The 15,668-nt window shown below is 41.6% G+C and overlaps 1 protein-coding gene across 1 annotated transcript in view; it reads left to right on the forward strand.

Annotated features, from left to right (window-relative positions):
- ARHGAP20 (Rho GTPase activating protein 20) overlaps positions 1–15,668 on the forward strand; it is a 56,703-nt gene that overhangs the window by 20,270 nt on the left and 20,765 nt on the right. The window contains exons 3-6 of the mRNA XM_071434118.1: positions 5,818–5,988; positions 11,065–11,214; positions 13,044–13,085; positions 13,982–14,066. Coding sequence (XP_071290219.1) covers positions 5,818–5,988; positions 11,065–11,214; positions 13,044–13,085; positions 13,982–14,066 — 448 coding nt within the window. The remainder of the gene's footprint in view (positions 1–5,817; positions 5,989–11,064; positions 11,215–13,043; positions 13,086–13,981; positions 14,067–15,668) is intronic.

Raw genomic sequence — 15,668 nt, forward strand, 5'->3', positions numbered from 1 at the left:
AAGTGCATATTCAGGATCACAGAGATTTGAAGTGGGCAGATCCTGAGCACGTGGGTGACTCACTGAGGGCACTGGTTGTGGTTCAGAGGCAGTGACAGAAAGGAGCAGTTAGCACCTTTAAAAATGCAGAGGATTTTAAATCTCTATCTCTATATATATCTATAGCTATATATATCAGCCTAAGTAGGGCTCTGAGCTGCAGATTGCTCCGTGTGGGTGAGCCTTGTCTGTGTTACCTCGTTCGTGGCAATGGGGGCCGTGAATGCTCGTCCCTGAGACTGGCAGGGCTTTGTGTGGTTGTGCAGAACAGGCAGTGGAGATGGGACAGGCTGGACTGAGCAAGTCATGGGAAATGGGCATGGCTGTTGACATCCCTGTTTTCAGCACCCTTTTCCATCTATAGATGGTTTGTGCCAAGCCAGAACTGTCACAAGGACATCTCCAGATAGATAGTGTTATTGAGGAGTACCGTGTTGTATCTCCCTTTTCCATCTACAGCTGGGAATGATCAAGAACTTGATCAAGAACTTTCCATCTACAGCTCAATGATCAAGAACATTTGAGGGAATGTTCAAGAACTTACACAGGGCTTTGCTTGTTCCTCAGCTGTTTTTCAAAGACAAAGCTCCTTGCTGACAGATTTTGGAGGTAGGTCTGCAAATGGGTGTAGTGCAGTTGTAGCCTCCTTTCTCTTCACAGCTGTTCTAGCCTGAGGAGTGATTCTTCAAGCCATGTGCTTTAATAAGCTGCCAGCATGATACAAACTAAATTCGTCAGGAGCATGAGCAGGACTATCTCCATTGCCCTGTGTTCAGGCCCGAGCATGGGCAGTTGTTTTCAGTGTACAAGAAAGGCTCTTCTTTCATTTAGTTTCTCACTCTTCTCCTTTAGCATACAGAACACAATGATCTGTTTTGTGTGATTATTTTGTCAAAGTCTGGGATGAGTTTTTCAAGTTGGCTATAATGCAGTTCAAGTCACATCCAGATTGCCATTTATGATGAAATTCATTGTGTATTGAAGTTCTGAAACCTTAACATTGCCCTTTGGTGCACTATAAGGAGGGCTGCAGTGTGAGTCAATACTCACTGCTGAGTTACAGATTTGGTTGTGTTTTTTGTTCCACCTTATCTCACCTTATTTGGTGAGCTCTTGCACACCAAATTGGACCTGTTTGCTTTTGGTTACTTAAATAATTGTTCTCACTACCTTAGTAAGTTAATTATCTTGAATGTAAAACACCCTCTAGCCACAGGATAGATAACATGTCTGAGTGTTTACTGATTTCCAGCAGTAAACCATCTTGCCTTCCAAGCTCCATTAGCAGGTCCTGAATCATTAGTAAAAAAACAAGGAAACCATCTATTAAGCTCCTGTTGAAATTCCTTCTCACAGGACTGTTTAGGAGCTTAAGGGTCAGAGTAGGAGGCACAGAAAAAAAGTGCAAATACTGTTACCTCATTTCCAATATAAGCTCTGTTAAGAAAGTGGAGGAACTTACCTTCTAGATCTTGCTTGCTTTTGGGGGTATCTCTGCTGGTCACAAATGACATGTTTTCCCTGACTGGTAATCCATTTTGGCAAAAATACATAATGTGGGCTGAACTGTAGGCATTAGGGTGCAGATAGCTGCTGTTTTCACTAGCCTTGAAAGGATGTGGGTAGCTCCTGCTTCTCTCAGTGCGCTGCTCTAGCCCAAAGCTGTGATTCAGTGATCGTAAAGTACTTGACTGAGAGACACTGAAGTTGATTCATTTGCTTTATTATTCCTAAAGGATAAATTGCTTATTCTTTGGAGCCATGCAAAACTGGCCTTTGAGGTATACAAAGTAAGTCTGATATCTCTGAACATGGTGAGGAAGGTTAGCAGATGCTCTGCTTGGTGGCTTCTCTGGCCTGTGGCCAAAGCAAGGTTAGATTTATGCTGCAAGCTGCAAGCTCTACACCTGTAGGCAGATCCTCTTCACTGTCTTCACAAATGACTTGGACACAGGACCTGAAGGTACCCTTACATCATTTTGCTGATGACACCAAACTGGGAGGAACTGTTGCCTCCCTGGAAGGCAGAGGGGCCCTGCAGAGAGACGTAGGCAAATTAAAGACATGGGCAGTTACCAACTGCATGAAGTGTAACATGGGCAAGCACTGGATTCTGCACCTGGGATGGGGCAGCTGTGGATGTATGGATTGACTGGGAAGTGAGACACTGGGAAGTTCCAGGAGAAAGGGATCTGGGAGTCCTGGTCAATGACAAGTTGAATATGAGTCAGCAGTGCCGTGGCAGCCAGGAGGGCCAGGCATGTTCTGGGGTGCATCAAAAGCAGCGTGGGCAGCAGGTTGAGGAAGGGGATTCTCCTCCTCTACTCCACTCTGGTGAGATCCCACCTGGAGTTCTGTGTCCAGTTCTGGGGTCCTCAGCACAGAAAGAACATGAACGTATTGGAGCCAGGAGAGGAAAGCCATGAAGATTACTAGAAGGATGGAACACCTCTCCTAAGAGGAAAGGCTGACAATTGGAACTCTTCAGCCTGGAGAAGAGCTCTGTGGAGACCTTAGAGCAGCCTTCCAGTACCTAAAGGTGGCATGTAAAAGAGGATTCCTTAAGGGGTGTTAAGATACCCCATGCCTGGAAAGATTCAATGTCCGGTTGGTCAGGGTTCTGAGCAACCTGATGTAGAGGAAGCTGTCCCTGCTGTTTGCAGGGGTGTTGGACTAGATAACCTTTACATGTCCCTTCCAACCCAGGCTATTCTGTGATTCTGTGATGGAATGATTCTTGTGGGTCCCTTCCATGTCAGGACATTCTATGTTTCTGTGATTGATTGTATGAAAACTGGAAAGAACTTCTGGTCTTTACTTGAGCTTCAGCACCAGTGGAGGCATGCAGGATTTTATACCTACTGTACATATTTGTGAAATGATTTCAAAGAATCAGTATTTATGTATTTAGCACTTTTTCAGAATTAGAACCATTTAATGGCCCGAAAAATCATTGAGCCATTAAAAACTGAACTGCAAAAATACTTCTCTCATATAAATCCCTGTGCCCGAGGATATTGCTGATCTGCATTTTCAATGTAACAATACTTGGGTTTCATTCATGTCTTGTAACAAAGGAACATTAATTGAGAGGATCAAAAGCCTGCTTTCCAAAAGACATTTTTGTCGCTGCTGACACAAATTTCCTCCATGTTCCTTGTTCCTGGGGTGTTAGAATATTCTGGCTAAATTAATGGCTTTGATTTTTTTTCCACTTTGAAGAAAATATTGGCACTTCTTTTTTTTTTCTTTTTAATAAGGCTTATCAGGTAAGGTCTAACATTAGTGTATGTAGGACTGCTTATTAGAGTTCAGCTGACAGATGTGCTTGAAAGGCACTGGCTCAAAAGACAGTTCAATTCACTTGATCCTTCTGGCAGTACTAAACCTACTACACCTTCATTTGTGTACCAACATGGCAAAGATTTTGCTTAGTTTAATTTGAGAGGCTCCTGGGCTTGAATCATGATGTAGAAAACATACAAATAGGAATAATCAAACAGAATTGCCTATATGGAGACATAAAAGCCAGACCTTATGATTGTAAGAATGCATCCAGCAGTGTAACATGAAAAGGGTTTTCCTCACATTTGTTGTTACTGGGTTCAAGTACAGGTGAGTGTATTCCTGATTTAATCTTTCAGGTAAAAGCCATGCATGGCTTTTATACAGGTGGACTCATCAGCATTCCTGAATTCTGCTTGAGTTCCTGTGCCAAGTGCTGCTAGGGAGTTAATGAATTGGAGTCCAGTTACCTAACACTCATTGATGAACTGGTGGGCTGGCAGTTTCTAGTCCTGTGGGGGTGGCAGGGTAGGAGAGGTGCTTGTTGTTCCCCTGGCTCCTGTTGCTGGCCACACAGTGTGTATCCCTGTTATGGTGGACCAAAATTCCTCCCTCTGCTTTAACCTCCACACTCCTGGACACCCCTTCTGCATAGGAATGACCAAATAACTTAGGTTTGCATTTTTCATTCTGTAAGTCATTCCTCTTCTTTCTCTCTTACCTGAAGGGGTAGGTAATGAAAGACAAGATTAAGACACAGTTTAAGACAAAATAAGTTGAGGAATTCTTTTAAAAATTGAAGACTTCCAACCATAAAGGGGAATCCAAGGCCCTTCACAGCAGGTAGGGATCCTTGCCAGCTCTTTATACATCAGTGAAAGTGTGTCCTGCTAATGTAGGCCAATCTTGGAGCTTATCCTTTCTCTCCCAGCTGTCAGGATTTCCTAAATAACTTTCTGCATAATCCAGCCACAAGTATCAAGGAGAGGAGGGTCGTGAGTCATCCAGGCTCTAACATAGGTACAAGGTTTATGACCTTATTTGAAGGTTTCCTGTGCTTGCTCTTGTTTTCTTTCATTTCCCCCCACGTTTGTTTTGTGACTTGCACCTTATAAGCTCCATTTCTTCTCCCAGAAAAGTCTTTAGGTGTTTGTCATCCATTCCAATGGGACCAAGAATAAACTGGAATTGCAAAGTTGTTTGTTTCAGCCTGCCCTTGCCAAGCTGATCCTGCCAAGTGTTTGTTAAATTTTTTTAACAAGAAGAAAACAAGTAAATTATATTTGAATAAAAATTGAACTGATTTGTTTTGCCAGAGGGAAATGGTTCATTTGGAGGTATCTCTTGGGAAAGCAAATAATTGCAAAGTTGGATTTTAAAATCATGAGTAAAGATACTGATGGTACCTGGATTTAATCCAGAAATGCATTATTTAAGGTACACCAGGGTATAGGAGACTCAGGTTCAGTTCTCTTAGCTTAGTATGAGAACTTGAAGCCATGCCTCTGGCTTTCCAGACCTGCTACAAGCTTCTAGGGAACCCTAGAGAAAGAGTATCCTCCTCTCAGACCCTCACATTCATTTGGTTTGGCTCCATATAAATGGGCATTTGTTACAGCAAGGCTCAGAAGGTAGGGATATCCTGGCTGGGTGAGTAAGCTGACCATCATGCTAGAGAAAATCTATTTCTGCTTCAATAACTATTTATGTAGAACAGTTAGATCAGGAGAGTTTGAGAGAATCATGTCTCCACCCTGTGCTGCAACTTACTCAATACCTCCTTTGAAAAGATCAGTGTCTTCTAGGAGAGAGCCTGGTATTTCCCCCACAGGCTTGGGTTTGGATACCCAGCAGCCTCAGATGAGCATTGCTGTGCTCCAGCCACACAACCAAACCCTGTAGCAGGAGCTTATTCAGTGCTTCTGGGTTGTGTGCTGGGAGAGAGAAAGGCTGAGCCACCTTCTCATGTTGATCTAATATGTGGTGTGTCTCTAGCAAGGTTCAGTAACACCTTATATTTGTCTTTGTTTCTCAGTAATTTCTGTAAATGGCTTTTAACCCTGAGTATGAGTCCTATTCTGATCAAGGTGGGTGTGCAGTTCACTGTTCATCGTGCATTATGTGTCCTCTCTCTATTTGGAGAGCCTACAGGAGATGAAATATTTTCTCCAAGACTTCAGTACAAAGGGAAACAAATACAAATAGCAGAAATGGGGAGTCTATATTATTGTCCTTTGCTAAATGCTACTCATGCTAAATGCTACAGCTTTTACAGATTGGGCTCTAAAGGTTCAGTGAGGACAGTCCCTAACAGATTTTGTGTCAGAATCTGACTGCTGAATTATCCTGTAAGTGCCTCTCACCTTTCACTGAAATGGGGTCAAATAAATTACTTTTTGGCAGCAGGTATGGGAAGTCACTGCCTGATTCTCACTCTCAGGCAAGTAGCTGATTTGCTTTCCTTTATTCCATTTATTTTATGTCCTTTTGCAGGGAAGGCTGCTTGTCCCCCATCAGCCCAGAGTCATGGCCCCTTGTGCAGTCTTTCATATGCCACAACCGAGTGCTCATTCTGGACGGCCACGTGCAGCTGAAGACGAGTCTGCAAACCCAGGAGCGACACCTTTTCCTCTTCACAGACCTTCTGGTTGTTGCCAAGTCCAAGTGAGTAAGGCCCCTCAGGTACTGCTCCTGCAGAGCAGACTTTTTCTTCAGTGGAACATAGCATGGATTTCCAGAATGCTTTTATAGTAGCAAATCTTCCCAAATCATAAGGAAACATTTTATTTTGACCTCTCCAGGGACCTTTGAAAGCCTCATAGCCATAGAGGAATTTCAAGATGCAACATTTTATGGAAGTATCAGATGTTCTTTCATATATTTCTTGTTTTTTGTCATCTTCTCCACTTTGGGAGTGCAGTGTTACAAAAGACTCATTGGCACTCAGCTATGTCCAATGTGCTACCTTCAACTTCTTGTTTTAGACAGGTCATCTTCATCCTGTGGGGTTTGGATAACACCAGTGGTTGTGTTGTAGAGGGATTAGAGGTTTTAACCCTTACCTGGAAGCTGCTTTGATACACACCAGGCATGAGCAGCTGTATAAAAATAGAGATTGCAGGCAGCATTGCCGTGTCTGTCTCTGTAGGTTGTCCTGTGCCAGAAGGAAGGAGTATGGGGAAGGGGAAGCCATGCTGAGCAGTCTGGGTAGTGTTCATGTGTAATCAGGCTTGCTGTTGAGCTCTGATTATTCACTCTACCATTCACAATTAAATCACATTTACAAGCTGTGTCGAGCATGCCAGCTTCATGCGGCATTTGTGGTTTAAGGCAGTTTTATAGGGTGCTTTCACTTGTTGTTATGGGTTATGGAGAAATAATAATAAAAAATCCTGATGTGGCTTCACTCTCTGTTAGGCACTGTGTTGTGGTTTCACAGGGTGGGCAGTCTCAATGTGAATCCTGGGCTTTCGCAACGTGTCATTTTGCTTAAGCAATTGTTTCAGGGGCTTCTGGGAAAAGCCAGAAGTCTGTGTTTTCTGTAGAAATCCGAGCTGTGTCTGTTTGAATCACACATAGTAAACATAAGCCCCCCAGCTGAACTCCCTCACTTGATGTGCTGTGACAACACAGAGGATATTTTACACAAAACACGTTTCGCTATGGGTGGGTGGAGAACATAAGGATGTTATGGGGAAATCTTGGTGTTCTACCAGCACCAGCAGTAGCAGCATTGTTACTGTACTGATTTTTGTTTGTTGCTGGTTTAGGGTGGAATTCACCTCACCTAATTTCAGCTGTAAAGTGAAGTACTTGCAACTTACACACATTTCTGGGTTCCTCTTACAGTCACTGAGGCAAAACCAGCTCCTGACTGTGGCAAACTCACCTGTGCTGAAAGAGCATTGATGGGTGAGGGGAGTGCTCTTGGGAGTCTCTCTCTCTGTCCACTGGCTATTCAGTGGGCATGGTCCACTAGCTTAGCTCCTTAATTGTAGAGTAGTACAGTCAGGAGGGATAAAGCCCCCTTCCCTGGTCAGCCTGCTGAGCAAGCTGTGTTACAGCCCCTGAGCTGCACATTACTGCAGGTTTGGCTGGGTCCCAGTGGGACTATTTGCATAGGAAAGCACTAGTTGGTGTAACCGCACAAAAATCTGGTCCCCAGGGAGTAATAACAGCTCCTACAGCATGTGATTTAATGTGGTGAAGAGAAACAATGTTAAAAAAGGTGGAAGAGAACAATTTGTGCTTTTGCATGTGAAAAAGAGGGGGGGAGCAAGTCTTTGCTAGAAATGGCAAAAATAGTATTTTGAGTGATTTTACTTCATGTATTTTGAAGAACTAATTGGGATGTTCTCTCTACAGCTGCCCTGTCAGCAATTAAAGCATCAGAGCTGTCACTAATGAATACTACTTAAAAATCAGCATTTTTAAAGCTATCTCACACTAAAATGCCAATGCTGATTCCTAGAAGGAAAACCCAAGTGTGTGTATTGCTATGTAGCCGTGACTCTTGACTGCCATTGCCTTTTTAATAGCTGGTACAGAGTCAAAGCAGTAAGACTAGCACAGAATTAGTGATACAGTTGAATCTGACTTAACTTCAGAATTATTCCTTGTGAATAATTCTGTCTTAGTAGTTTTTCAGCTTGGGGCATATGAACCCCTAAGGTATCTTTTTGGTCCAGCTGGGCCCATGCAGGTGGGAGCTCAGCTGCAGGTGACCAGGCACTGCACAAATGGAGCTCACATACAATCAGGCTTTGGAAGGCCAGCAAATGGGGACAAGTTTTTGCTAAAGAGAACAAATATCTTGTGTCCTCTGAGCTTGCTGAGTAAACTTCTTGTACAGGACTGAGCTCCTGCTTAAAGGCAACAAATTGGCATTGCTCCCATTGAAATTTGTCCATAACTGGTCCATGTATGACTTGGGACAAGGGGCCTGGGGGTTCATTTTTTGCTGCTTTCTAATAATATCTGAAATACAAACCGCTACGGTTTCCTGTGATGCATTAGACTAGTTTATAAAAAATAAGAATGGTACTCACATGCTGTGCTCCTCTGCTGCCCTGTCCATCACTACCTTCATGTGAGAGTTAAGTCACAAATGAATTTATTGAAAGAGTTTTTATAACTAAACCAAAGTCAAGTATGTAAAATGTTATACTCTTTTTTATGTATTGATTAGATTTCTTACAGAGAGTGTATGTCTTTATTTGGCAGAGTAAATATTACAAGGATCTGTTAGTTCAGTAATGAAGGTGTCTCACATGTGTTTTTGTGTGAGAGACACAGAGAAATTGTTTTCTTTTTCTCCTTTGTGATGTGCACCTGCATACATATACGTGCCTTTTAAGGGTATTTTCCTGAAGTGGCTGGACATAGAAATGAATGGCTGAGTTCATACATGGAATTATGGCAGCAGTCTCACAGTAGATCCATAAATGCTTTTGTCAGAGAATTCAGTTAAGGAGATTAGCAAATCTGGAGAGAAATTAATCTCCCATCTGTTATCGGCTGCAAGGTATCCAGTTGTAAGCGAAAGGAACTGTGTGTACTCTGCAGAGGTGGCATAACTTGGGGTGTGCCAGTATCTACAGCATGGTCTTCATGATTGTTCTACTGATTTCAGTTGATTTGGAATCTGCCTGATATTCACAGTAACATTTGCTAGGGGACTTGCTTAAAAAATATACAATAGTCATTAGATTCTTACTGTACCCATTTTTTAAATGTTCTGTCAAGTTGCTTCCTTAGTCAGCAATATATTCATTTCTAAAGGTAATGCTTTGGCATTTAAATAGAAGGCACATTATCCATGGCCATGGATTGCATAAAGGACATGGCAGATAGGGATAAAATTATACTTCAGGCTCTTTAGATGTTAATGGAGGCTACTGTTTCAGCACCTCTGGAAACCAGGCCACTTGAATACTGATAATAGCTGAAAGCTGTGACTAGGCATGGCAAACAGGGAAGAATATACATCAAGCATGACTGGAGAATATCCTTGTGTTTCTGCCAACACCCTGCTGACACCTGCTACTGGCACTGTAGGGATCTGGCTTTATGGACTGTAAATATTAAAAAATGAAACAGCATGTAGAGTGTTCAATGTACTGGGTAATGGCAAAAAGAAGTTGAGGAGAAAGGGAGGGTCAGCAGGTTGATTTAGTGGAGTCGGACCAGGCACCCATTTAATAATATCTACATTAGAATTCACAGCTGTATTTTTTTTGTAAATCTATATTTTCACAATTTATTCAATGGTCAGTCAGAATACAGTTATTTTTGTATTCTTGACAGACCTTACTTGTTGCATCATAAACTCATTTATTTTCTAACAAGCATGTTGAAGTATGCTCCTGTTCTTCAAGTTTCTCTTTAATTGGGTAGCACAATGTAATAAAGAGAGGTGAAATGTTCAGCTGACCAGGAGACACCATAGCCTTAGGTTTGATAAGTACTGGTGGTTCTTTCTTGACCTTCCTCTGAATGTGCTGCTCTGTCCCACCACACCTGTTAGCACAGTGTCAGCTGGAAAACTCAGACCAGCCAGGTTCATCTATGTCCTCTTTAAAGCCACAAGGGTCAGGTGCTTTCGTGTTTCAGACTGTGTTAGTTCAGTCTGTCCCAAATCAAATACCTTGTAAATGAGGCTAATCTCAGAGAAGGTAGTCCATGTGTGCCAAAGCCCTAAGAAACTGCTTACCTGGCATATTTATTTATAGAGCACTAATCACCATGGTGCCCAGCACTGTCCCTGTCCACATTTGCAACACAGTGGTGAGCTGATGTGCTCTTGGTTTCAGGGAGGGGACACTTCTCCTCCAGCCTTTCCCTGCTGGGCCGTGAGAACCATAGCTCAGGTAATTCTGCAGGGCTGGAAGTGAGTGGCTCTAGCAGTGCTACAGAGCTGGATTGACTTCGGGAGTTTTTACTTGTTTCTCACATAGCACTACCACTCACTAATCCTACAAAGGAAGGACACTTATAAACAGAAATCTATTGGAAGAGTTGAAGTTAAAATGTGAAATTCTGTAAATTTGACCTGTACTCAATTGTTAAGTTGCATAAAACATAGGAAGGGCCACGTTTTTAAAAATTGGGCAGATTATGTCTCTTCCTTGTAGATGAGTAAATTTTTTGAGAATGCTCAAGGTCATGGCTCATTCTCCAAGTGATATGTTCCTAAAGCTACCATGTAGGAAGTTTGTGAAGGCTGTGTGGTGACCTGTGCTATAGTTAACACAAATAGCAATTTTCTGCTTGTTTTTTCTTCAGGTTTGCTTCATTTGCCCTGGCCTGGTATTCACTACCTAAACTCATCATCATTTTTGACCCTGAGACTAAGCAATAGAACTGTATTGTGAACTCCTCAATGGCATTAAAGTCACTGAAAGGAGAGTCAAATACAAGTGGCAACCTTTGCCTCATAGCAAGATTTGAAGAGCAACTCTAGACATGGACAGCTTTCCCCCAAGAAGGGGGATGTCCAGGGATGCCAGAAGCAATCTGTTTATGCCACAAATAAGAGATTTGTTGATCCCATTTAAATGAAAAATTGGTATGTTTTTACATGCAACCCAATAAAACAGTTTCTTCAACTGAAGCAGAAGTGCTTCTTCTATCAGCTCCAGTACAAGCCTCACATGTGCCTGAAGGAAGAAGAACTCTTGCTGTTTAATCTGCTGTCTGTGTTTTCATGTGTGTCACACACCTGTGAATTTCCACCTGCAGGTCACACTCTCATTTCAAGCTGAAGTGCCAAGCACGTCTCTGTGAGATGTGGACAGCATTTTGTACAGAAGAAGTGTGTGAAGGCAGCACAGACCCAGAGAGGTCCTTTGTTTTGGGCTGGCCCACCACAAACTGTGTGGCAAACTTCAGGTAAGAATTGAGATAGGTTTTGTTTAACAAGTTATGTAAATGTTTCTAGGCTGACAGGTCATGAGACTATCAAAGATTCATTTCAGCACCAGTGAATGTGGGGAGCAGGAACTTACTGATTCTCAAACCAATTCCTTCTACTGCTCTGAGCAAGCTGCCCTCCATACCTCATCTTCCATCTCACTTATCATTTTAAAATTTGAGAAAATACATCATTTGAGAAAGCACTTTCTGTGCTACAAACTTGCTCAGTGGAAATTACCTTTTTTTGCTATAACTCGGCAAATACCTTGGCTAATTAATAAGATGAACTACAAATATTAAACAGCCAAGCTAATGAAAGGATCAAAGACACTCTTGTATGACAATTTTAAACAGGAGGCCATGTATTGGAAGTAGCAGAAAACTTACAGTGAAATAATGACCTTTGTCCTATTTCTCTTTTTTGATTTAATTGTGCCAGAGAAAATGTAAAAATTCCTCTTAAAGCAGAATCTCTGAATTTTTATATCAAGAAAATAATTTTGGCTGTCTTTGCAGCATTGACTGTAAGACACATAAGGGCTGTAGAGGTAATTTTAGTGATTAGGATAATTTTAGTCTCAGCAGGAGGGCTCTTTCATTGCTTTGGATAAGGGAGGGCACCATCCCCCTGAAATCCCAGCTGCTTTGCCTGAGTCTCAGGAATCACATTTTCTTCTTTATCAACACAGAGCAAAAGCCAGAGTATCTGGCTTAATTTCTATGTCCCATTGTCCATATCTAAGGACAATGTTGTCTACAAATTGCACTCTCCTGAGCTGGTTGTGCTGTTTGTTTTTTACACGTAATAGTCCCGAAGCAGAGATGAAATTTTCTGTTGATTTTCAATTGAAGTCTTGCCAGGATTTCAGGAGCTCTGCTCTAAAGGCAGTATGTGATCCTTTATAGATAACTGAAAGTAGTTGAATAAGAAAGCAATAGCGTCAGTCAAAAACAGCTAGAGATTTACAGAAGTGAAATTATTTGATGTCTGGAGGTACAAAGAAAAATCTAAAGGGCCATGCATGAGTGCATAGATGTCTGTCCAGCAGAACTGAAACAACCAAATCAGAATAATTTTTTTAACGTTATAAAGTGCATTTCCCTCACAGCATCATTGAGTAGGTTTGTAGTTCCCTAAATGCCTGCTGTGTAAATTTGGAAAACTAGATTTGCAAAAGCAGCGGTGGAAATAGCAGTTACATTTGGGCTGGGATTTAAATCAAGAAAGTTGAAGCAAAATTAGGTTAGATTCCTTGAACTGTCATATTATTAGCTATATTTTACTGGACTGCTTTTTATCCTTCCAAGTATACACATGAGATAAAGAGAAATGAGATAAGCCTGGAAATGTCCAAAGTCAAACCCTACTAAGTACAGTGGGCTTTTATGTACTTTGTGATGTGCTGATAAAACAAGTAATAAATAGGAATTAGTGTGGAAAGAAATCTGTGTACCTGAGGAAATACCTTTAAACTTTTGAATTAAGCCTTTTTTTTCAAAGTGCCCTCCTCTTCTATTTGGACATTACTTTCAGAGTTCAACACATTTCCTGCAAAATTCACTGGTGAAGCTTTACCTTCTGTGGCAAAAATGGTAACTTGTGCTTTGGATCTCCCTGGCAGGCTTTTCAGCTGACTTTGCAGGGAAGCAGACTTTTCATTCAAATCTGGATAAACCTTTTAGTTTTTGTAGGTATTTATGAAATTGCTATCAAGAGAAGGTGCATTCCATTGTGGTTTGTAGAAGGACTGTTTTGGTTTTAGAATGATGGCTGATTTGTCCTGTTTTTCTTTTAATTCTTTCAGGTCTGCAGAACAAAAGGAAACATGGCTGTCTGTTTTGCAAAGGTACTTTATTATATGGTCTTTAAAGACATTGGGAAGAGTCCTGGTCTAGACCAGTGATTCCATAAGCTGTGGTGCTTATGCCATCATGATAGATAATATTAAGAAAAATAAAATTTCAAATGTTAAGAAAAAAAAAATCACGTCTCCTCCCTCAGAAGATGTGTGCTTTATGCAACAATCCCTGTGCAAGGAGGGAATTGATTCTCTGTGCTCAGCAGAAAACTGAAGCAATTCCTATCACACATTGTTCCTTCCCAACACAGCAGGAGGAGCCTCTGCCACCATGGCTCAAGTTGAGCCTGGAGCTCTTTCCATGGTGGTGGCATTCAGGCAAGCCCAGCTCAGAAACCTCTGCTCTAACCTGTCTGCTGCTCAAGGCTGGCTGTGTTTTGTTCTGAAAAAACATGCCCAGTGCTGGAGGGTTCTGTTTTCTGGTTGCCCAGTTCTTCTGGTTGAGGCTTGTGTCTTTACCTGATTCTTCAGAGTACCTGGGTTGTTTAAATCATCCTTGCTGGGACGATTTCCAGTTCACTGTTTTCCTGTTCAGTCCTTTGAACTAGTCTGTACTGATGGAACTGATTCCAGTAGGAGTCTGTAGTGCAGACTCAGGCATCACAATGATGGGTAGTTTAGATTTTTTTCCCATTTCTTTCTCTGCTGCTTACTCTGATTTCTGCAATGAATTTCAGTGCAAGAGGGCATTACTGGGGGCCACAGTCAGCCTCCCTTCCAGACACTGCTGGATGCTCCCTTGTCCTCAGAGATCTTTTTATTGCAGTACATCTGCAAATGATCTCCTTCTTACCAAGTTACTGCTTGATTGCTGTATAAATCTATGTCTTGCTATTTATGTGTGCAATATTAAAAATTTACTTGTTTTGTACTTGTTTTGTCAGTCGGATAAGAGAAGAGAAGGAAAAGGACAATCCTAAAAGCATTCGCCTGACGATAATTGCAAAGGACGTGGGGACTTGTGCATACGTAAGTGTTCTTGAGCTAAACTGGGCTCCAAATCCACATCACCTAGAAGTGCTAGTCACCTGCAAATCCTTTGGATATTGAGAGGTTTCCTTTGGGTTGCAATCTCCTTTAAGGATTCAGCCCCGTGAAAAGTCTTTGCATAGACAGCCCTGAAATGTCTGTTCCCTGTCTTTTATACACAATTTCTGTTTTAAGGGCAGTGTGCTTGGTAAGAAATACTGGTTCTGGCAAATGAGCTAAAGACAACAGTGTGAAGTCCCAAGAAACACCTCTAGTAGAATTTATGCATAAGCATCTCCAGAAATGTCAGTTACAGTTGTTTTATTGTTTATAATAATCTTAAGTCAGTAAATCAGTGTATAAGAGCACCCTGAAATTGCCTTAAGTGTGTTAATCAAATAATTGATTTTTGGTGAATTTATAAGCAAAGACTAGATGGTAAAGGAAGGCCATCCATAATGTGATTTGTACCTTTTTGACTATATAACTTTTAACCTATTTAAGCTAAATTCTTGTATGTAGCCAGTTCCATAGAGATACCCTAGCATTCAGTGATAATCAAACCATTCTTCCTCTGCTTTTTGTCATTTCTTTCTAACTGCTTGTGACATCTGTATTTCAAGCTCAGAATCCTAAGGAGCATGGACAAGGGCATAAGAAATTTTCGCAGAAGTTAGATTCCACTGTAAGTCTTTGCCCAGTAATGACTCTCCACTTAGAATTCTATATTTGCATCAATGTAAGCATAAAGGAGTCTCCCTTTTTCTTTTTTTCCCCCTAGAAAATCATTATTAAGGTAAACAATGACAGAATTGCCAGGTTGCCAAGACAAAAGTTAATAAGCAATACTAATAATTGTGACAGTTCAAATGCAGGACTACAGATCAAGGTCTGCTCAGGTGTAAAAGTCTATAAATCATACATGCACTCAGGTGTTGCAGTCTTGTGCCAGGGTTTGTTGGGGCTTTCTGCAGTGTCTTTTCTCCTTAGCTATAATTAGGAGACCATGTGCCATATATGGTCTCCTGATACTGACAGTCCTAGGAACGACACCCTGTAGTCTAGATATTATCAGTAATAAAACAGTAGAGGAACAGATGGAAATGTTGTGATGCACATAGTTCTTATGGTGCTGTGGTTCCTGTGCTACAGCAGCTGGAGACACCCAAGAATTATTTCATTTTTGGACAGTAGGGAAGGCTGAACACAAGGCACAAACTGTATTCTAGCCAAGAGCAAAACTATGCAAATGTGCTGACCTACTCCTGAGAGCCAGATGTCATTGCTTCAGGCAAATGTTAAATTTTTTATGGTATGAGCGTTCAGATCTGTCCTGAAGCAAGATACACAGTATTCTCACTAATTTCCTTTCATTGCAGTGGCAGCTTGTTACTGCCAGGGTCTTACACAAAGGTACAGCTCAGATCTTTTTTAAATGCAAACTGTCAGGGGTTTGTTTCACCTGAACATCTTATGGCCAGCATAAAACTGATGTGCTACAGGGTATTGCAGACTCTCTTGGGACTGGCAGTAAACATCTACATCCCAGCTCTGCTACCTTCTGTTCTTTAAGGTGCGCCTGGGTGGTTTGTTGCAGTGGGC

Source organism: Agelaius tricolor, unplaced genomic scaffold (assembly GCF_023055355.1).
Source record: "Agelaius tricolor isolate 1412-34295 unplaced genomic scaffold, bAgeTri1.0.p SCAF_9, whole genome shotgun sequence".
In the NCBI taxonomy this organism is placed as follows: Eukaryota; Metazoa; Chordata; class Aves; order Passeriformes; family Icteridae; genus Agelaius; species Agelaius tricolor.